This window comes from Thermobia domestica, chromosome 1, assembly GCF_964235325.1.
Source record: "Thermobia domestica chromosome 1, izTheDome1.hap1.1, whole genome shotgun sequence".
Lineage (NCBI taxonomy): Eukaryota > Metazoa > Arthropoda > Insecta > Zygentoma > Lepismatidae > Thermobia > Thermobia domestica.
In genome coordinates, this window is record NC_137454.1 from 197,216,413 (window position 1) to 197,241,211 (window position 24,799).

At 34.5% G+C, this 24,799-nt stretch overlaps 1 protein-coding gene across 1 annotated transcript in view; it reads right to left on the reverse strand.

Annotated features, from left to right (window-relative positions):
• The window catches only part of LOC145666972 (chymotrypsin-2-like), a 405,304-nt gene that overhangs the window by 31,854 nt on the left and 348,651 nt on the right, over positions 1-24,799 (reverse strand). Inside the window, exons 4-6 of the mRNA XM_081734623.1 lie at positions 12,903-12,988; positions 3,465-3,615; positions 3,002-3,115 (exon numbers count right to left, since the gene is read on the reverse strand). Of these exons, the coding sequence (XP_081590749.1) occupies positions 3,002-3,115; positions 3,465-3,615; positions 12,903-12,988 (351 nt within the window). The remainder of the gene's footprint in view (positions 1-3,001; positions 3,116-3,464; positions 3,616-12,902; positions 12,989-24,799) is intronic.

Below are 24,799 nucleotides of genomic sequence, written 5' to 3' on the forward strand. Positions count from 1 at the left end.
AACTATTATCACTAAACATAACTGTGAAGTGTAGTGGTACAATCTTGCACACTATTGGAGCTACATGTCCTGAAAATGTACAATGGAGAAGTCTGATATGTCGTAACTTAGGGTAATAAAGAATCTGGGTCTCATATTATGAATTTAATTCAAATGCAGAATAGCACCGATATTATAACATAGCAAAATGTCACCAGTGCAACAAACTATTGATCCATTTGAAAGATGAAATGAGTAATGCTATTTTCCGTCCTGTGTCAGCACCAAAGCTGTATAGAACGGGACTTATAGTGTAAAGTGGGATCCGAACTACTATGAAAGACGGAAGATGATATTGAAATGCAATTTGAAAAGTACAACCAAAACTTCCATGTCTGAGGTGAGTTGGGAATCCGTAATCCCTAATAAATCAGTGGACTAGCTTTCATAATCACATGACTATCCGCACTGAACAAGAAAAGATATTTTTACTACAGGCTATTGGAATAGCGTGCTAGCGCTGATCACCGTGAAACAGATAGTTTCTACCTTATGTTTTTTAGTTAGTGTAATATTGAAGTGTAAATACAGTGTCGTGTATCTCTTTGTACGTTTTCAAATGTCAAACAGGATGAGACAATCACTGATACTTCATCTTTTAGTGGATTATTTTGTTGTTTCGGAAGAAACACTAACGAGGAAGGAGCTTGTGTTATTCGAACATATAAGAAAACTTGTAAAGAGGATGCAGTCGTGGATGAGTTTTGTACACTTTTCATCGAGGAATGTTACGATACGTCAACATTTCAAGCAAAACGTGAATCATCTAATGCACGAAGTCAACCACTGGATGGTAGTCAAGATAGAAGTTCGTCAAGTGACTGACCCTCGCAGCCAAAAACTCTGAAAACGAAGTTCCCGGAAGGATATTTGGCTGATGCCTATAAGATCTGGACAAAGCAACCGAGAGAAAAAGATGGTAATGTTGGTCCTCCACAGCCATGTCTTCCTGGATTATCGATTGATATGATGCCTAGAGTGAGTTTCAACACAGTTATGGCACAGAAAATAAAAATAAAAAACAAAACAGAGTTACGAAAGTTCGAAGCAATGCTCACACATGTGAATGAACGAAGACGAAACATGCATATGCGTGGCACAATAAATAGAATACTGCTTGATCAGTTTATTGAAATGATACTTGAAATGAAATGAAATGAAATCTTTAAATTTTACGTCCCACGTTTATGCCGGTTAGGCTAAAGGAGACGGTGATGATGAGTAATGAATGAAATGGTGGAATGAAGAAAGTGGGAGGAAACGGGAGAACCCCGAGAAAACCCACGCACACGGTGTTTGTCCACCACAAAGTTCACTCGGCGGGGGCTGGGATCGAACCCGGGACCTCAAGCACCAGAGGTGAACGCTCTACCACTGAGCCACCGCGGCCCAGAAATGATACTTGAAAACGTAATAATACATGACCGCACTTTGAGGCTCTGGACAATGAACTTTAAGAAACGACTCGATCCTAGTGACAAATTATTGTTCAAAGCGTTCAGAACCTGGGTCAGAAAGTTTAGGAAATAAAATAATTTGTCGCAAGATTACCCACAAAGTTAGCAAAAAATTAACTGGCAATAAACATGACGTACAACGCAATGCGGACACTTTCGTTAGGGGAACCAAATCTTTTATTGAAGACAATAAGTTGTCCCCCAAGTGAAGTGCTGATTGCAGACCAATCCAAATTTGATAAGTAATTGAGATCTGAACGAACATTCTCAATTCAGGGAAGCAAACAGGTAAAAGATTTCCTTGAGCAGGTATTGTGGCTCGATTTATAAGACAGAAAGGGTTCTCCGATTCCTGGACAGCAACAAAGATTACGCACTATACAATGCTGCAGTGAATGAAGGTATTGAGTTCATCAAGAAGCTCATTCCGTCTCAATGTACTGGATTAGTGCTATCAGCTGACTTCTTGTTCCGTCCGTCCAAAACTTTGTTAAATTCATTAGATATTCTAATGGTATGTTCTAACATTAACGTCTTGCATAGAAACCATTTCCTCCATCTTCAGTTCTCGGTGCGAGATTTGCTAATTTGACCAAATTCGATTATTACAGTAATTTGACCAAATTCTTCAAATCTGATTATTACAGTACTCAGCCCAGTACGTTTCGCACACCCTTGGAGTACTGAAAGTGCAGTAACAGGAAAATATTGAGTAACATCCCGCTTTTATTAAGTGTGCTCACTGCGACAAGTGTTTGTGCATAAAACGCTTTTTATTCTTCACTTGCATATATTCTGCAGTTAACCTGTTACGGCAAACTGTATACTGCAGTCACTCAAGATATTTGCCTTTCTATTATACAGGGTGAGTCAACACTTTATTTTGTTGTTCAAATCCGTTACAGACACAGATCGTGTTTGTTAATTTTAACCATTGTTTTCTTGTGTAAGTTTCTGCTACATTACGGGTTTACACTTGCAACAAGTGTTTCCTGTCAATGTCACACACTTGATATTTTGCTGTGCCCACCTGTATATGGCACTATTTCAAACAAAATGTTTTATACTAAATTGGCAACACTGCTTAACCTATGGCAACCTGTTTGTGGTTTAAGATATGACATTGTGTTTCCATTACATTGATCACATTTTTTGGTTGCTTCAATGGTTTTCAAGATATTTACTTAAAACGTATAAATTTCCCGGATACATTTTTTTTATATTCAAATGTTGAAGCTCCGTATGTTCTATCCTTTTGGTCCGTAGTACCTTGCATTTTGCTCATTTTTATTTCTTATGGTGCTCTATCAGATGTATTATGTGACAATCAGATTTGAGCGACAACTTGTGAGGCCTTCCTTTGTCAGTATCGAAGCCAATTAACTTTTGTTTGCATCAATTCACTTTGTAAATGTCAGTGTATTATTTTGTATAGAATTATTACTAAAATATCAATACATTCTTATCATAGATATAAGTAAGTTATTATACCAAGACAAACTTACCGATGTTCGTCCAAATCCACTAACGAGTACTGTCAAACCTTCTTCTATTTCCTGCCCTGCTAATGGTAATTGCACTGGTTTCACTTGGTCGTTAAAAATAAAAGGTTCATCTAACTGTACAATAAACAAAAGAGTAACGCATTAGAGTACATAATGATTTTTTCTCTATGCTGATAAAATGTACAGAATGCAATATTAGCAAACATAATATTGTGAACGTTAAATGCCTATATGTAGCTATCGTTATCAGAAAGATTATTCATCATTTAATGTATGAAATGTGCAAATTTGTTGTTTTATTATTGAAACGGACATTCTATTCAACCATAGTAACCCATGAAATATTATTTTACCTTAAAACTATAAACGAATGTTCAAGAATGGAATATTAAAATAAAAAATAATCTCTCATTTTTTGTACAGTCACTGTTCTGAATCGAAATAGGAAAAAAGTTAATTGTACCTCTATTAATCCAATATCGTTATGTGAATTGCCAAATATCCCTGACTCCTGGTAGTTTGGGTGTGTATATAAGTAAGAATGATTACGTCGTTGTCCCTCCTGATTCAAATCTGTGACTCCAGCTATAACTTCAATGTTTCCTACCAGTTCTCTTAAAAGAGTTAAACATTTCTTAATTAGAAAACAGTGACATTACGGAAAATAATTGCAGTATTAATAGAAAAAAATAAATTCGACTTAGCACAGAGCTAACATAGGCGTATTATATGAATAAGAAAGGTTTGAATATTTAAATTACAGAGTATTGCGAGTATATTCACTTATGCTGTCTTCCAATATTTTAATACTGGAATATTTATCAGACATACTGTAGTAAATTTGATTGTTAAGATCAGATTGTGTTATTAGATTTCTAGGTGAGACTTCCTTTACCTAAATAAATTTTATTTCAATAAATCATAATAAGATTCTAGTGTATTACTGCTAAACATTATGATAAATAAATACATTCACTTTATAAATTATTTAACAAAATAATTATAAATTAACAAAAATAATTAAAATATGTTCTTTCATGTATCGTACTGTCCAAAATATTATTTTTTCAATTCCATACTTATTCAAAGTTATTTAATTGCAAGTATAATTTCAAAGATAGTAAACGAAGCATACATAATATGTACCCAACAAGCAGAGCTTTGAAACAGGAAATAGAATTGCCTGAGTATTAGTGTTTTACATTTAATAAAAATACAAGTGTAATTTACAATTTTTGTCAGCATCTAATATTCGAATAACTTGAAGGTACAAATCTTTTGTTTTAAATATATGCTCAATTAACACGACATACATTTTCGTGTTTTATTGGGTTTTGCTGAAAAACCAAGGACAGCATATGTAGTTCGAATGTAAGCGAACTCATCCGATTGTTACCAATCTTCACATGATAATAGAACTTGATGTGGTATGTAAATGTAAGTATGTATGTTATGTTGTGAAATCTTATGGGCGGTCAAATTTTGTACCAAACTTTTAAAATCAAAGTACATACCATTCTCAACCGATTGGGATCAAATTTGATGGTGGCACTCTTTGATCTGTATTATACCGTTTACATGGGAATCAAAGATACAAGAAAAATCAAATAAAGTGTGAATTTCTTTAATAGTATACCTATTTCATTTGTTTTAAGATAATCATGTTTAAATTACTGTGTTACATATGCAGCTGCGGCTCTGTTAGAATCAACCAGAAATTCTAAATATACCAATTATGATCTCTACTGAAGTTGTGAAATCACGCGGCCCCATTATTTACGTTTATGTTCCACAGTATCTACACCATATGGTTCAACTGTCAAGTTTTCTTTCCTCAAAGTGAACCACAACATAAGCCGTATAGAAGAAAAATACAAAAGTGTGTGCATTTCTTTACTAGTGAAAAATATTTCAACCTTATAATGTAATAAATGCGATTTAGTTCACTAGGAATGCAATGGATATACTCGATTGCAATGAAATGAGCTGAGCGAGCTTAAGCAACGTAATCAGTTTATTGTGACTTTTTAAAACAATCAGTATTTTTCATAACAATCGCACAATTCTTCGTCTTGACCTTTTGTTCCGGCTAAAAAAAGTTTAAAAAATCGTTAATTTGTTTTTAAATTGTGATTAAAATTGTAAATTTTTACGCTAAAAAAATAAAAGGGCTTCGCCGGAATTTTTGAAAATCACGCGCATATTTTAATTGTTCACAAAAAATCACGTGAAAACTTTTTCCCCATGTTAAGTCTATGGAAGCGTTTTTCGGTGATTATTCCTCGATGGTACATCGGATTTTTGATTTCGACCTATGTTGTCACTCAGCACGACATAATCTATCAGCGTGCTAAGTTTGGTTGAGATTGGCTAAACGGTCTAGGAGGAGTTCGCGGACAACCAAACGGCTAACCCGAGTATAAGAGCTTCGCTCGCTCAGCTCAATGAAATATTGCCATAATGATAAAATTTACTTGTTGTATACGGTTAGCGGAGAGTGGTTCATTTCCCGAAACATGCCCAATACGCCTGTAGCTTTTGTTATTTTTTCTGCTTTCTCGGGTATGAAGAATGTAAGCACGAAAGCCTCATCCCATCGATGTGGGGAGGTCTTCTAATACAAGATGCGATTAAAGAAATGTGGTAATGCAACTTCAGAGGCGTTGTAAAACATGCATGAGATATACATCAATCTCTGGATTCATGAGTATTATAAATGTATCACCTATGTCACTAAACTTGCTTTAATTTTAAGGATAGATCAGATGTGGCATATTACTTGAAAATATGAAAGAAAATTAAACTTGTAAAAAAAAGTGAAGAAAGAAAATTGCTTTATTAACTTGTAGGGTATTGGTATAAATTAATTTCGAACGGTACGGCAAAGTATATGTGATCAGATGGGTAAATATCACATCCTTGCATTCAGAGACAAATCTCCGTGAGTTTGAGACATCTTAGCCATATTCTTTGTAATGTTGAAGGATATTTCATATTGTCACTGATTTTTAATACAAAATTAAATCATACAGTTTTCCAGTATCCCTGGCTTTAGACTTTAGAGATAGGCATTTTTCTCTGAATTACAGTCATTAGATATTTATATCTAAGTATGCCTCATGAATGGTTATTATAGTGTTTAACAACTTTTGATATTCTGGGATACTTAATAATATATGTTATTTTGGAAATTTGGTCTCCTCATAATATTTGTGACATCATTGTTACCTCCTTTACGTCAGAGTGTGGTTTGAAAGCAGCCTTAAAGAAAACACTTAAGTTGAATATTGCAATGATTGCTCAAGAAGCTTTCCTAATACAATAAGCCTTCAGGTTTTAAGGACTTCTACGTGAGAACATGATACGAGGTGCATCTTAATGAAGATTATATACAGTATTTCACTATCTACCTCAACAACTACTCTTATTTGCAACATCTTCTAATATTCATAGTTCAAAGCCTTAAATCTGTAATAACCAACTTTGATGTAGTTCGTAAGTGTACGCAAACTAAAAGTAAGAATTAGTAACTGAATAGGAACGAGTTCACCTGACTTTTTACTTTTCTTACTTTTCACGCGAGCTACCTATGCTACATATTGGTCAGACAGCTCCGATTTAATATCTCCCTCGACGGCATTTAGGAGACCCAACATGATATCACACCGAGAGACGTTCAGTAGACGATCCGATTCACTGGTCCAATTCACTGATTCACTGTTAACACGTTCATTGGTCCGATGGTAGTCAATTTAAGTAGTTTTGCTATTTGCTTCTCGACGTCCGTTTCCACCAATAACCATCGGACCATTCCATAATTTCTTGATGTTTTTAACTTGTCCAACGTTATAAGTAATAACTTTATGAATAAGGAAGGGAACAAGCCCTTAATAGAATTCGGATGGTTTCCTTCAGCATTGGCACTGTCAGCATCTTTATTTTTGATTACAAGATACCGTACAACATCCATCATGATACACGTCTTTTGCAGACTATCTACAACTTGAAAGTTTATTTTGTTCCCATTTGGCTTGGGCTTTTTGCTAGAAGGTGAGCCTCTATCCGCATTTATAGTTTTAGTATCCATAAAAAAAGTTAGTGTTAAATATGCATTTATAAAGAGAAAATTTGTGTGAGCACCATAACTTCACCCAAGGGCACTTCCGAGAAGAATTTATTCTACTCCCCTATCCCATGAGCATGCCCTCACCGTAGCGTCAGCGTGGGGCCGACACGGTTAAGGGGAATTGGTTGCAAGAAAACGTCCCATCGACAGTAACACGTGGCCCTTTGAAAAGAATTGTAAAGTAACATGTCAAACCAAGAAAATGAAAAAAATAAAATAAACCCCAACAGCCCATAAGAGAACAAATAATGAGGAATATTTTCTTTTTGTGTTTTTTTCTTAAATTCCTTTGCTTTTTCTTTTTGGTTTTAATAGTTTTCTTCTATTTTTTATAATTTCAAAGACTTGCACTACGGAAAACGCAAACACAGGACGTACACAACATTAGGCCGAGAAGGGTGCACCTCCACCCTAAATGGAGCGAAATGTCCACAGACTATCCACTTTCCAAGATTCCCATCAACCACCTGTGAAGAGGCCGCTGTAGCTCTGTAGTAGAGCATTCACCTCTGATACGTGGGGTCCCTGGTTCGATATCAGCTCGCGTCTAGTAAGCTTTGTGATGAATAAACATCATGTGCTTGGTTTTGCTCGGTGTCCTCCCGTTTCCTCCCACATTCTTCATTTCCTTCATTTGTCTTCGTCATCGTCTCCTTTAGCCTACCCGGCATAACTGTGGAAGGTAAAACTTTAAACTTTCATTTCATTTTCAACCACCCGCGAGTCCACTAGCGATATTCGTGACTGAGAGGGCATGCAATAACATGCAGATGAAGGTTGATACATGAATGAGATAAAGCCGTCCTCTCAGATTCATCATCTCCCGACGATGAGGGTTCGGTACGTAAAGTAAACCATTACGGATATCAATTAAAAATAGACATGCCGGACAGAAAACTAACCTTAAGGTAAGTATAGTTACCAACAATTATTTTATTTTCCTTTTTCATTATCTACTAGCATCAATTACCCGTTCCGCTGGGTTAAATTAATAGAAAATTAGTAATATGTTCCGTTGGTCAGTCACTTTTTACTATTACTAAAACGCTCTCTGATATTCGTCATTTTCGATCATTTTTATATTTCTCCCTTCCCCCATGTTGAGTGGGTGAATTGGATTTAAACGGTATCAAATGTGTCACTGTTCATCTCAGAAATCCCGAAAACTAAATATTCGGCACTAATTTCGGTCATTTTCGATTATTTTATATTTCTCCCCTCCCTGCCAAGTTTGGAGGCTAAATTTGGATTTAAACAGGATTGGAAGTTTCACTGTTCATCCCAACGACTCCGAAAACTATGCGTTTGACATTAATAGTGGCCATTTTAATCATTTTTATGAATCTTCCCCTCCTCAAGGCGCGGGATTGAATTTGGATTAAAGGGGATCAGAAGTGTCATTTGGCAACTCAGCAACCCCGAAAACTACAGATTCGACATGATTCGACACTACTATTGGTTATTTTCTATAGGAATTGTATTACAAATTTGCAAGTAATCACGAGGAATCTGAATAAATATTATTTTACACTGTTTACATATATCGTCCCGAGTTTCTATGCTCCACATCTATTCAACAGATACAGACGTGCTTGTTCTGTTACTATGGTGGTTTCAGTTGCTCGCACCGGACAGTGTGTTCGTGACCGGAGCTGGAGCTAAAAGGACGTAATAGACATAATCGCATTTATATTTGTCTAAATTCCAAGCAAATTAAAACATTCTTATAACTTCATCCTCTGTCTGGGTGTGATTTGAAAGGGTGCTTCAAGAACAAACGAAAACAATCTTTCTGGAAAGTTTAAATCTTATGATGAAAGTATTATAGAGGCGTTTGACAGATTAGGCTGCCCAGAAAGTTTTATATCTGAAGATGAAAAATTGATAGAAAGGTTCATTTGTCACGTGTATTTACAAGGTAACAAATTTTCAGACACTGGTAAGCTCCGAAGGTGGCTGTTTACCGAAAAAGACGTTCAAGGCGAAAATTTGTCGGCAACAAAGCAAGTTTTACACCAACACATCTTAACAACTCACTACCAAATGACGGATTGCCAACGGTCTAATCTTTCACAACTGGATCTCTCTGACCAGCTACATTTTGATAAGAAAGGATGATAAATCAGAATTTTCTTCTCATGAGTCAGCTCCAGGAATATTTTAAAATTGGTACTTTCGTTTGTGTCAAAGGACGATGTGCTGTCAATTGTGCCAATTTCAAATGTCCTAGTCAATTACTTAGATGTACTGAACTGTTAAAATGTGGAGCAGAGGAAGAGCATGGTAGCAACAATGAAAATGACGATTAAATGCAACTGTTGGACTCAGATGATGACTCTTAAGTTGAATTTCTATTATTAGATTCCTTTCTAAATAATTTGTGTAATAATAAAAAGGAATTGTTTGTGTATTTGAAGTATTTTATTATTTGTTTTGGTTTTACAACCAAACATATTTACTAATTTTCATTTTTGTTTAATTAGGATGCGTATTTTTTTAACAGTAATAAGGAAGTGATTCACTACAATGTGAAGATAAATTACCCTATATTCGGAAACTTTTGTTTAATTTAATGTATTTTTCGGCATAATGATTTGCTAATATTTTATACCTCACACTATTTTCATTGTCGATATTTGACTGCATATCTTACAAAAATACTCAATTTTACATCAATTTTGCCGACTTTCTATTAAATTTATAAATAAATAAAAATTATCTATTTGGTAAATAGCTATTTAATATGTATAAATAACTACCATGGAGAAAAATTAGAAATTTATTAAAACGCATTTGCTAGTTTAGTCGTATGCCAACTGAAGTTCGTAAAAGTTATTTAATTTTACCCCAGTTTTGATAGTTTGCTTAATTTTTGAAGTAGTGAAACTATTATGGCAAATATCTATGCAAAAGTCACATGCAGCAGCTAGAAGAAATAAACTGATTCACCTACCATGGAAATCGATTGAGAACTTTAGCCTGTATAGCGCTAAAAAAGACATCGATGTCTGCGTTAGAGGCCACCTTAGAAGTATGGCGTCATACATCTCCTCGGCCACACTTTTAGACAAAACACCCGGTAGTACACGGTTTTATAGATATCCATCGACACCAATCATATAATTCCTTCATTGAAAATCCCACGGAATTACATATGCCCCACAACTAAGTCTTACGGCAGATGTTGGAAGGTGGTGGGTAAAAAAGCGACAGAACTTTCTGGGTTACCTTTAAATCAGAAATTTTCATTCTGTTCTTGCACAGGCTTTTGTGTATCAAAAACAACAAATCTGGAAATATATATTTTTGAACAATTATGTGTCATTTTTTTTCTGTGAATTACCATATTACATGGTATATATTTCAAGGTACAGTAAATGAGGCTGTCTTTCTAGGCACATTAGTATTTGTACCATGGAATACTTTCTTGGGAATTTTTGGAAACTTAAAACACAGCGAAGAATAAAAATAAGAGCTTAAATAATGACGCAATTTCATTCAGAGAATTTCCAAGATTAAATGCACAGCAACTAAATTGCAGAAATAACTGTTAGTAATATTATATCTTGGAAAACGCAAAAAGAGTTCAATGGTAAAACAGTTTCCCCTTTTCCCATATATATTATTACATATATTATTACATATATATCATTAACAATATTGGCAGTTGAAGTAACTGAATGGTTTACATTTTATCTATTGTGTTAATTAAACCGCCGATTTTCGATAATCAGCGAATATGTCTCCGTATGATTTGCGAGGTCTCCAATACTAGCTAAATCCAGTTTTCTAATTGTGACAACCTAATGGATCAGATTATAGCTACTGGTACAGGTTATATTGTCTCGTCCTCCATTGTTAACTAGATTGTGCGATTTATTTTATTATTTTTTGTGAAGTTTTACTCTTCAGGGACATCAATTAAAATGCTAGCAAAACGAGCACAAAAGAAAATCACCATATTCACCATTTACATGGAATCACTACCAACTCATGAAGCGCCAAGTTAATCATTCGAGAGGGTGAGCTGTTTCTTCCTTGCGTTTTCTCTATTCACTTATATTCACAATGCGTATGTCCTTTAACCGTAATGCATATGTCCTGTAAAATGGATCCAGTTTCCTTTTCTATATATCGCATTAGATGTGTCTCATATGCCATTACATGTGTTAACTTTAAAAAAATGGAAGTGGGAGTGTTCTTGTTTCAAAATAAGTCCCTCGTATGTCTTTAGTCATAAATGTCAATAAAAGGAGAGACACGGGACTAGAGACAAAAATATCTAACTTGTGGCAACCATTGAGATGTTTTACCGCAAAGGAATTCTCAAAACATGTCTTTTACCGCCCAATTATTAAAAAAATCGAGAAATGTGTTTGTCGATAGAGAGAAAGCATAGGCATATTTTGATGACATGTGCTTATGATGTGTTCTGCAAAATAATGATAACATTTCTGATGCATTTCACGTCACTATGACGAACAGAAATGATTGATTCGCTTCAAGGGAGACATATATGCTGGTCCAATCACACCTTTCACTAGAATACCAGCTTTAATACATTTTGTGCGTGGAGAATATGTTTTGTAAGCCGCCTGGAGTTGGTCACTATCCCTATCCCTCGATTGTCCTAATCGTTTGCGTTTGCCATGGCATAACAATTTTTTATCTTAAGTAACAATCTGATACAGGCAGGGTTCAAAATGTGGGGAAACGCGGAGGGAATCCGTCCCCCACCTCGACAAAATATGTACGGCGTTCCCCAAGTTCCTAAAAATTACAATGGGTAAAGATAGACAATGGGAACAGCGTGGCATAATGCCGCTTCCTACCGTCCCCCACCTTTTTCAGATCCACTTTTACCGCTGGATACAGGCATCTCTCTCGCTTTTTCATATGTTCTGACAACTGAACACCTCCAGACGGCAAGCATATTTGGTAACTGTCAACTCAGGTGACATCTATAAAACAATCTTTTTCACCTTACGTATTGCGTTTAGTTTCAAATCGATAATACTATGAAGTATTCCTAACTTGTCTGCAATTGAGCGAACAGTTTTCCGAGATTTTACTTCTACACTGTCCGTAAGGAGCTCATCACCTTTTGGTAATTGTAGGTATCCGCGGGATGCATTTTTAGTGTGTCATCGATATGAAATTTCATATTCTCATGACTTCTATTCTTCCATTGGCAGCATTACCAAAAATAGTTTCCCCAGACGTAGAATGAAATATGTGAATGGCATCCAATATTAATGAGCTCAAGGTTTTCGTGTATTTCATGGGACTAATATTAACTAGAGTTTATTTCAGTTTGTACAGGTACTTGGTATAGATACTATAACGCATTCTAAATAAATAATTTCGTTATTACTTGTCCGTCGTACTTGTTTCTAATAACGCTAAAATTAATATAATTTTGGTAATATTTCGTATGCCGGGTGCCAATGTTGAAACCCCGTTATCTTTCTTATCTAAAAATATAATTGTTTCTGACTAAACTTAAATTGAAAAAGATTTATTGTTAAATGTTCAGTATCAGTATAAACTAATATCATCTGATAAGGGACATAGAAATATGTTTACTGATATAGATCTAATTAGTTCATAATTTAAGTCATAACTTAATTATGCAGTCTGCGTGTATGTAATAGTTACTTCCAGCATTTGAAAACGTTATTTCGGGCATCATGTCAAGTATGTAGAGATTTCATAAGTTTTTTTTCATATATAATATTGAATATTGCAAAGAGGGATTACCTATTTTGTACTTACTTAGTACAGTGACCAGCAGTCAGCACAAAAGTTTCACTGAGAATGGAACCTCCACAGCGACTTAACCTTGAATCTCTCAGTAAGACCTTCAAAGAAGGAAAAATTTGAAATGAGAACCTTAGAAGGTATTTAGTGATATACGTGAATTTACTTTTCGTCAGCAAGTTAATTGATTATATCCCACGATAACTATAATATATACTAGATAATCAAGTTGAATATTCATAGTATTTACAATAATAATCTTTATGGCAATACAATAGTAAAAAGGAAAAGTGTTTATGTTATATTAACGTAGCCTACACCTAACAATCTAGCATATGCTGTTGAATGATTCCTCTATTATATTAAACTTTCTTCTTATTTCAAGATAACTGAACAGTGTTTTTCAGTATTTGCATACAATTTTTTGTGTATAATATTGTTATGGAAAAATTATTGTCATATAGTTATAATGTAGAAACAATAACCCATTTCATGTGCCTATATTTGTTATATTTGTGTGTTTTTATAAAGAAAAAAGTTTTCTGTTTAACATAAATACGTCACTTACTCAAAAATAACCATTAGATTTCCGATTTTATGCATTCGTTATGACATTCTTTTTTCCTCCCTCTTTCCCTTCATCAAGAAGTACATGGGGGAGCTTCTGACTTATGAGGAAGAGAAAAACATAAATATTTTTTCAAATAAACGAGAAAATTCTAAGGATGATGGAAGTAACCAAGATGCACCTGGAAACACCAAATACGTTACCCATTGAACAGTCATCTACTAAGCGGGGTGCTGGTTAATGCCAGGGGAGCGGAACTATCTTTCTACATAATTACCCTCAGGAAAGTAACTGACATTTTCAACAAATGAAGAAATTTCGAAAATCGAAATTTCTAAGCTGTTTCTTTCGAAAGTATTTCCACTTCAATTAATTTCTAAGTAACTATGTGTGACGTCGATACGATAATCGTAAATAGATCTGGAATCTGGAATCTGCAATCTGGAATCGTAAATTGAACAATACAAGAACAACAACGAAGAAGAGGAATGATGTACATAAATGTTTGTAATACACGATGCGTTATTCTTACATTACTGGTATCTGGGTCATTCTCAGAAAAATCAGGAATTTATGTATCTGGTTTTTATTATGAAAATTAAAGATTTTAAAAAAGTAATTCAATATTAAAAAACCTGAATACAACTGATAGAAAACATATGAACTGAAAACTGAGATAAACATATTTTTATACTGTTCAAATGTTGTTTACAGAGTGTGATTTGTCACGTCTGTGGACTGTCACTACTCACTGTTTTGTTTGTTTCGAGGTTTACATTTCACATATTAACATAAACCTAAGTCGTTAGCGTACATTTTCGGATTAAAGAAACATCTTAAAAAAATTTTTCGGAACCTTAAAGATAAACTTAGTTTTCATGCTATCTAAATTTCAGGTTTAATAGTTGTAACCATAGAAATAGGTCACGTCTGTGGACAAAAAATAAAGTGTCACTAAATACCTCCAGGTAGCAGCACCATACTTGTATACTTTGTAAACAGCCCCCAGGCAGCCATTTAATTCAGAGAAACATAAGGAGGTGCAAACTTTGTCATTACTCTGGCTATTTTTTAAATTTTCTGGGCATTTTCGTAACAGTGTCAAGATCACCGCATCACGTCTGTGGTGCAAGTAGATGTCACATGATAAGGTAAGTTCATAAAATAATTCAATGAATTAATAGTATTAGGTGTAAAGGCTTTGATGCCCAACATACATAGCATAATCTCAAAAAGCACATGGTCTAAAACAAAGGAATGTAAGTTTTGTCACGTCTGTGGACATCACATCCGTGGACACAGCCTGTCCATGGACGTGACACCGTGTCCACAGATGTGACATCGTACCATTCTGGTTGAAATATAAAGAAAGACAGAGTATCTTGCAACCAAAACCTAAGAGCAATTATAGCCTATGAAGATTTCTTTCATCAGTAACGAAATAAAAACCGTAACAAAAGTTACTTTATTTTTAAAAATTCATGTTAATGCTTATAATTCTAGAAAAAGTGATTCTAGCAGCACCGACACTGGGTGACGAATCTTGAATTGTAATCATGTTTACTGCTACATACTACTGATAGATGTATATAAACATGTCTGAAAAATCTCAGATTTTTGCCACCATCATGCCACACACCGCGTGTGTAAAATTTTCAGCTTTGGATTGAAAAGCTTAATCTGACCAAATTTTCATAATAGGTTTTACCGTACGGGAGGAGGTGACAGAAATCATAACTTTCAGTGAATTGCTGTTTTCAGGCTAAATGATTTTTGAAAATGAAATAAAATCTTTGAGTTTTACATTACACTGTTATGCCGGTTAGGCTAAAGGAGACGGTGATGATGAGAAATGAATGAAATGGTGGAATGAAGAAAGTGGGAGGAAACAGGAGAACCCCGAGGAAACCCACGCACATGGTGTTTGTTCTTCATAGAGTTCACTTAGCGCGAGCTGGGATCGAACCAGGGACGCCATGAAGCAAAGGTGAACGCTCTACCACTGAGCCACGCAGCCCCATGGTGGCTTTTACATGCTAAATGTTAAATAAGTTTTTTTTTCTTATTTATATTTCCAGTCTTGAAATGGAGAACACTGAAGCAAGATGCAAAAAAAATGCAAAATCAAAAAAGAAATCCGAGAAAAAAACAGAGAAGAAGAGAGATGAAAAAGCTAAGTATGAGGCGTGCCAGGGAGAAATTAAAATCTGACCCTGAGAAGTATGAAGAAATTAAGAGGAAAGATAGGGAAAGAAAGAAAGCATCCAGGAAAAAAGTTAGTGAAATGAGCGAGCGTGAAAAGAGACAAATAAGGAAAGGTTGGCGTGAACGGACTAGAAAATACAGGGAAAAGAAAAAACAAATGGAACAGGCACTATTAGTTGTTGGAACACCACCTCAAAATCCTGAACAGAATGAACCTGAACACAGACCATCTTGCTCACGAGTTGAAAGTGGCCGGCAAAAAAGGAGGAAAAATAGAAAATTGCTGATAAAAGAATTAGAAAAAGTGAAAAAAGAGAACAAGTCATTGAAGAGACAAGTAAGCAAGTACAAACAAAGGTACTATAGTGTATTATCAAAAAAAATCTGACACACCAATGAAAGAAGTTAAAAAAATGCTCAATGGCCAAAAGGTTCCACCTACAGTTCGTCGACATCTTGCATTTGGCTCAGCGTTAAAAAGACAGATTGCTGTGAACTTCAAGAAAGAGCCACTTTTGGTTAAAAAAAAAAAAGGAATTTAGTGAATATAATAACAGGAAATATCATCAAGAAGTACAGATTTTACCAAACTATTTCTTATTTGACTTCTAAAAATCTGTTGAAATCAAAAATTGGCCTTCGAAAAGCGAGAAAGCTCCAGAAACAAAAGCTTCAAAATGCCATAATAACATTCCTTGAGCAAGATGACAACAGCCGGCTCTGCCCTGGGAAAAAGGACACAATAACAAAATCAAAGCAGAAACAGCAAAAGAGATTATTATCTGACACAATGAAAAATTTACACCTAAAGTTTATAACCTTATTTCCGGAACACAAAGATCTCAGTTACCAACAGTCTTGTCGTGAACGCCCATTTTGGATAGTTTCCCCGGATTGTCAAAAGCGAAGTACTTGCAATTGTAATTTGTGTGATAACTTTGGGATGGTTGTGAAAAAAATGAAGTTACTAGGAATGATTGCAGAAAAGTCTCCTAATGAACTATTGCAAAGTATAACATGTGAAAAAAACACCAAATGCCTGGAGAAAACATGTGTGGAATGCTGCCCAAACGATAATCCAATTCTTATTAATGAATTTGAAGATGAAGAAATTAAATACGAGCAATGGGTTAAAAAAAGAGAAAATCTCGTCACTAAAGATGGAACTCGAATCATACAAAAGACATGCAAAGAGATAATCACCTGTACTAAGCGTGAACTGGTTTTGAAGTTTACTATGCTTCTTGAACAGTATAGGCAACATGTAGCCAACATTAAACATCAGTTTCATGTTACAAGCAGTATTAAGAAGTCCTTGGCTGACGATGAAGTTTTTGTACACATCGACTTCTCGGAAAATCATCAATGTAAATATGGCGAAGAGGTTCAATTCGTACACTTTGGAGGTTGTAGGAAGCAGGTCAGACTTCATACTGTTGTCATATACTACAAAACTGCAAGAGAAGAATCCGTCCAACACAAGTCAATCTGTACTTTGTCTGAAAGCACACGACATGATCCTGTAGCAATATGTGCACACGTGAAACCTGTATTTGCAGTAATCAAGAAAGAAGTGCCTAACCTCACGAAAGTCCACTTTCTGAGTGATGGACCCAGTACACAATATAGGAATAAGAAAATGTTTTACTTAGCTGTTACTTTCGTAGCAAAGGAACTGGAGGTTGACAGCCTTCATTGGCACTATTCAGAGAAAGGACATGGGAAAGGGGCACCCGATGGTATAGGTGGATGTGTCAAGAGGTTAGCGGACAGCATTGTGAGTCATGGCAAAGACATCCCAAATATCGATGCTCTTGTATCAGTATTGAAAGAAAGCAGCACAATTGATATTCACAGAATCAATTCAGAGGAGATAGAGGGTTTGGATAAACTTCTCCCAAGTGACCTACAGACTTTTCAAGGAACTATGAAAGTACACGAGATCACATGGAGTAAGAACAACAGGACGAATATTCAGGCAAGACGATGTCTTGTATGCAGTGCAATGCTGGGCAAACTTGTTTTCACTATGGGATTGGGCAAATGAAAATTAATGATCCAAAGTGTATCCTTTTTTATTGCTCTTTATAGAAGATAATTAGTATTAGGTAGTTTGTCCCCCTCTATTCTTAGTAGCCTGCATGCATATAGATTATTAGCTGATTTTAGATGTTTGTTATTTTCTTTTGCCATTTTTCTCATAATTTATTAGCTACTTAATAGCTTCAAGTGATTGATTGGTTTCCTTAATGAACATTAGATGTTGCAAATTTGAAGCACTTAAAGGTGCAGGAAATCTATTCCGATGAGGAAGATGATCAAGAACCATCAGAGACCATTACACGTAACAGCTATGTAGTCGCAGAGTTTAAATCTGACAAGAACCTTGTACAGCATTATGTTGGTGTGGTGGAAAGAGTAGACTCCGACGGAGAGCTAGTTGTCAATTTTATGAGGAAATCGACTGGAACTGACAAATTTATTTTTCCCGAAAATGCAAATGTGGAAACTGTTGACAAAAGTGCTGTGGTTCAAGTTTTGGCGCAACCTCAAATAAATAAACGTCATCAGTATATATTTACAGAGGACCTAACCAAGTTCAAAAATATGTACTGATTTTTTTTGTTACTACATTTTTGATTCAGTGCCAGTAGGTCATGGGTACTTTTCAGGGTGTGATTTGTGATTCTTTAGTAGATTTTTCATATTTTTTTTTCTCGTAGGCCTTTGAAGAATTACATTAGACCATATTTATATGTTACGGGTTTATGAAAAATAGTTTTCTACATGTAGGCTAGAGTAAGAAATACATTTATACAGTCTAAATACTCTTTTATTGTTTGTGTTATGTCTGTGGCTTATATCGTCACAATTGTAGAACAAAGTATCACATCCGTGGATCAGGTCGTCACGTCTGTGGACATGACCTTTTTTACAGTTTCAAAAACTAATAAAATTTCCAAGTTTGATCTGAACCACTATACCAGTGTTATTACTTAAACTAAGACCTACCTTGAAATCAAGTTTCAACAAATTTGAATAAATTTTAATTTTAAAAATTTCTGGAATGAAATTCCTGATTTTTCTGAGAATGACCCATCTGCCAAACATTCTACCCTGTCATATATGTTTACATTTTCTAGTGGATCTGCTTTTTTTCAAAGTTATGATTCTAGAATGTTTCTTATTTTTAATATTGTCATTTTTAATATTCATTTTTAATATTGTATGAATTTATTGATAATGGTAGAAAAGAGCTATGTAACTATAATGCAATGATTTGGATATAATTATTTATGTCTCATATAAATTTAGTGTATACATTTGGTAACTAACTTATTTCAAAGTGTGTTTTGTTACAAACAAACAAGATATCAATCTATTATTATATTGCAAAAAATATATCGATTCTGTATGTGTCAGTTCAGCGATCACTCTGGTTTATTTACTTCTTTAAAATTGAATTGAATGTTTGGAATTGAGCAGATTTAATATTCGAAGTTACATTTGAAAGTCATTCAATACGATATAATTAGAATTTATTACTTCGTAATACGCCGCATTATACTTTTTCAAACTAGTGGATAATATTTTCAGACATTCAAGTACTATAGGAAAAAAAATTTTTAAACCACTGTGTGGTTGAACACTAAATAGCACTACGCGTGTATGTCTGTGCTTTCAGTGTTAAAAGAAACACTTGTCTTCTATGCATAATTTTCTTTGGTATAAACCAGCGTTTCCCAACCGGTGTGCCGCGGCACACTGGTGTGCCAAGAATGGGCTGCTGGTGTTATAACGAAATACTTTGGATAGTTTAATAATTACCTGTACCTTGGGCAGAAAGTGCTCATACATGTGCACTATACTTAATAGAATGTTAATTTAATATTATGGGATAGTGTTATGTAATTAGTTGCTATGTAATTGTTTATGGATACCTAATCATCTTGTATGTGTGCATGACAATTTGAATAAAAATACATAAAAGTGTATCAACTAATAAACCATTGGATACCGTTCGTCGACTTTATAATTTTAATAGAAAAGGTGAGAATAATAATATGTATAATTATTAAAGATATTTTTACATGCAAATTATTACTACCACTCGAGATTCATATAACATTGATCGAACCAGGTTGACGACTACCTTTTGGTAAGTTCGTCATAAAAATTTTGGTTTACCTCACCCGGGACCTTTTCATAAATTCATATTCCGAAGCATAGTAAGGGTGAATTTACTTTTGTCAGAAGGTTAATGAATACAAATTTCATAAGACTTAGGAGTGGTAGGATAATTATAAGAAAAATGAACGGTGAAGCAATGGAGAATGAATCCAATAATAGTGACAACGGTGAACATAGTGTAGCACCAGGAATGACATCAGAAGACCGAATCTTGCTAGCCTTACAGCGACAATTGATTCAGATGTCTACCGAGTTAAAGCAGACGATAGAGCAAAAGTACGAAGAATCCAACAAGCAATGCGAAGAATTAAAGCAGACGATAGAGCAAAAGTACGAAGAATCCAACAAGCAATGTGAAGAATTGAGCAGACGAATGGAACAGAAGTCAGATGAAACGCAACAATTAATTATCCAGACGATGAACGATATCACCTCGCAGTTCGAGGAAAAGTTAAAAGGAATATCTGAGGAATGCCAAGATAATCACAATCACCTGAGCCAAGAAATCAGTGATGTAAAAAAGGATTTAGAAGTAATAGAATCTTCTGTTCAACAGTAAAAGATTCAGGTCATCAATAATTCTAACAACATACGTGCAAATACGCAATTGATAGCTACTCTACAGGAAGAAATTAGGACGCTACAGGTTAAGGACAACACATACCACAATAATATGGGTAGTGAGCGCTTGGAGTTTCCCCACTCACCAGAGATGACTTCGCCTTCACCTGTGTCTGATGAGGATATTATTTTGGAAGAAATTCATCCGAAGAGGACAGATGGGCGGAAAAGGGATAGTGCAACAACACATCACGTCATGGATAGGAATTGTCACCCAATAAGTACACGGAATGATAAAAGAAAGGTAAAGTTAGGTGTTAAGATGAGTGAAATACGGGCTATGAGTAAATTCCAGTGGTAAATGTAATGAAAACGCTACTTCTTTACTGGAAAAATTTCAGGACGAATGTAATATAATGAGTATAGATAGATCACAATATATGAAATTAATCCCTCATGTATTACTCCCACCATGTTCTTTATGGTTTAAAGCAGTACGCGATCACATCAATACATATGAGGAATTCAAAGCGGCATTGATCGCGAATTATGAAAATGACTTTTTGCTTGTAAATCGAGATGCCACCATTAGAAATCAACATTTCAATCCTCGTTTGCACAAATCTGTTGTAGAGTTTGTTGTAAATACATACAACGAATTAAAGGTCGTTAGTCCCTTGCAATCCGAATCTAGAATAATAGCATCGATTCGAAATTTGCTCCCATTTAAGTTACAACAGATCTTGTTCTCTACACAGTGTATGAGTTTCAACCATTTATTAATGCTTGTCCAATGCTATGAAACCCAATACCATGCTATGAATCAACAAGCAGGAGTAGGTAAAAGTAAAAATAATTCAGATCATTTTGTACCTGTTCGGAATCTAAATATCCGAAGTGTGAATGATACGAAACACAACCTAAGCCGAATAAATTCTAGCAATCAAAACGAGCAAAATAGGCAAAGTTACGTAGGGAATACGCCTAACCTAATTAATCGTAGCAATCCTTATGTTAGATCATACAATCAAAACAGGTTTAAAAATAGACGGAATGTATGGCGAAATTCCAGGGATACAACCAACTACGTGGATAGACGTAATTGGAGAACAAGAGATGGCACTTCGCATCAAGATCCAGGTATCGAAGTAATTCCTGTACAGAACAGTAATACGGGACATAATCATGATTGTGCTGTACAATGTATTTTACTGGAACCATACACGAGTATGAATTTAAACTAATTGCGGCTGATGAAGTAAGGGTTAAACCCATATCAGCTATAGATTTTCATGAACATTTATTTTATTTTTATTCAATTTAATTTTCTTTAATTCTCATTAACCAATGATAATTTTCAAATGATTTTAATTCTCTCTTGTTAATGTGAAGAATTATAATTCGATTCATAAATGATTAAAAGCAAAGGTTATTTATATTAGATTGACTTGTGTTGAAAACTTAACTGCCAAAGATTATGTTAAGTGTAAGATTCATTCTATTAAGTTAATTTTTCAACGACTATCTTGAATGAGATTCTTCTATATTTTGATGCCTTATTGATCCAATGTTTATTTTAAAATATCACCTAATATAATTATTATATAATGCGCCCTGGATAATGGTAACTCATGTTTGTTTCTTACGATTTTGACTTCGCACCCTTCAAAGATTAAATAAATGGGCGACGACATTTTAATAATAAAATATAATAATAATGTAATGAAAAATAAGTATTGATGAAGTGTAAGATTTGTTATAAATGTATCTATATCTATAATATGTAATGAAGATACATACGAGGGGCTATCAAAATGTGATGGACATATGTAATGTAAAACCATTATTGTGAACGGACCAGTGGGTCTTGAAGATAAAAGCCAAGCTCGCTTATGACTTTTATATTCAGTCCAATTGTCGGGCGACATTTTATATAACGAAATACTTTGGATAGTTTAATAATTACCTGTACCTTGGGCAGAAAGTGCTCATACATGTGCACTATACTTAATAGAATGTTAATTTAATATTATGGGATAGTGTTATGTAATTAGTTGCTATGTAATTGTTTATGGATACCTAATCATCTTGTATGTGTGCATGACAATTTGAATAAAAATACATAAAAGTGTATCAACTAATAAACCATTGGATACCGTTCGTCGACTTTATAATTTTAATAGAAAAGGTGAGAATAATAATATGTATAATTATTAAAGATATTTTTACATGCAAATTATTACTACCACTCGAGATTCATATAACATTGATCGAACCAGGTTGACGACTACCTTTTGGTAAGTTCGTTATAGTGTGCCGCGAGAAAATCGAAACAAATTATTAATTCTATACGAACCAAATTGCAAGACAGGAAAAAATGTATATCTATATTTCACATTACTATGAACCTCTACTATAAATCTACAATTTTAAATTTCATACTGTGTTACTTTTCTGTACATTTTTAATGTTGAAAAACGTATTTATCATTGTCATGACCATTATTACTTCTTTATTGTTGCAGACTATTTCGTAACTTGAAATTTTAACATATTATTCAATAAATTGAACAAAGCAAGCATGCATACAAATTACCTACATTTGCGTTTTAAAAGTATAGGAGATTTGTTTATTTGTTCGTTATTTAGTGATCTTCCCTTTTAGTTAGAGGTTAGATACAGTTTTCGAAAGAGAAAGTGGATTTTTAAAAACCCGAGTCCTATATTTCATTGCTATTGTTTTCTATTTTAAAATTAGAATGAAAAATAAGTATAATGATTTAGTACGGGGGAAAATCAGTGATCGAGCTTTCTTCTCTGTAAGAAGGAGATCAGTAATCACATTAAAATACCACGGTATTTTATATTTACAAATAATAATAGTAATTTTATAAAATTACTATAATATGGGTGTGCCGCGAGAATTCCAAGTTACACCTGTAGTGTGCCGCAAGTTGAAAAAGGTTGGGAAACGCTGGTATTAACTATAGTTACGGTCTTATATTTTTTCACAGAACGAACTATGTTCTCATAAGGAGGTTTCGTCTTTAATTTGACCTTTATACACGAATCTTTACAACCTTAGTAACACTTCTAACTAAAAAACAAAAGTCAACCAACATCTGACAATACCTAGAAAAGTGTCCGCTGGAAGTTACCTTAAGATTAGATTAAATTGCCAAATATACGAGATTATTGTATATAGTTGAGAATTTTTCGGTCGTACGGACTAAAACCAGCTACCGTACTTTGTTTTATGCCTGTACGTGCAAGAAATGTCAAACATGTCGTCTTATAATACATCACAGCACGCGTTTTTCCGAGCACGAGGAATCATGGAACTGGTGGTAACTAACACTTCATACTTTCCAACGAAACATTCCGTGTTCATTGTTGCCTGCTTTGAACTTATTTTGAAATTAGAATGTAATTGAGAGTTCTGTTGGGACCATATCTATGAATTTTGAGTATGCAATCTATTGCACACTCATTATACATTCCTTGTATATATATTTCTGGATGGTTCCTTTACCTTGATATTGAAACGCCACTCGACGGTTTTTCGAGTTCGAAATAAGCGTATATACAGAAAGAGAAAGAGAGAGAGAGAAATTCATGTACAGAAAGAAAACACCTCAGCATAAGAACCTGGAACGTACGAACTTTATGACTCGTGGGTAAACTTGAAAATTTAAAGGTAAACCTGTATAAATATGAATTGAATATATTGGACTTGAGTGAAGTGAGATTGTCAAAAAAGTTAAATAGTATCGGGAAATTACAGAATATTATATTTGGGTGGCGTTAAGACCGAGAATGGCGGAGCGATAACAACGAAGAACGAAGTAGCAAGAAGTGTAACCAAAGTGGAATACTGCAGTTGTCGCTTGATGTTTGTAAAATTATTTGCAAAATCAGTGTATATTCTTGTGCTACAACTGCATCTGTCAAGAACCTACCATGATGACAATAAAGTACAAGTAATATGTGATGATATTAGTGACATATTGCATTAGGAGGGAAGAGGTAAGGTCAATGCCACAGTAGTGATAGACCAACATGGCAGTAGGAGAAAGAGCTGCGAATAAAGTGCTGGGAACAAATGCACTAGATAGAAGAAACAGACTGAGCCAAATGCTTATCGACTTCTGCGGGTAGCATGATATAGTAGTTACGAATACGTGGTTTAAGAAAAGAAAAACAAAGTTGTTCACATGAGAATGTGTAGGTGATAAAAAATGCTATCAAATCGATACATTGAAGTCAAACAACGTTTCAGGAATAAGGTACAAGATGTAAAGACACTACTAGGAGCAGACATTGATTCGGATTACAATCTCCTATCGGCGGAAGTGCAAACATAGTTAAAACCAATAAAGAAAAATGGG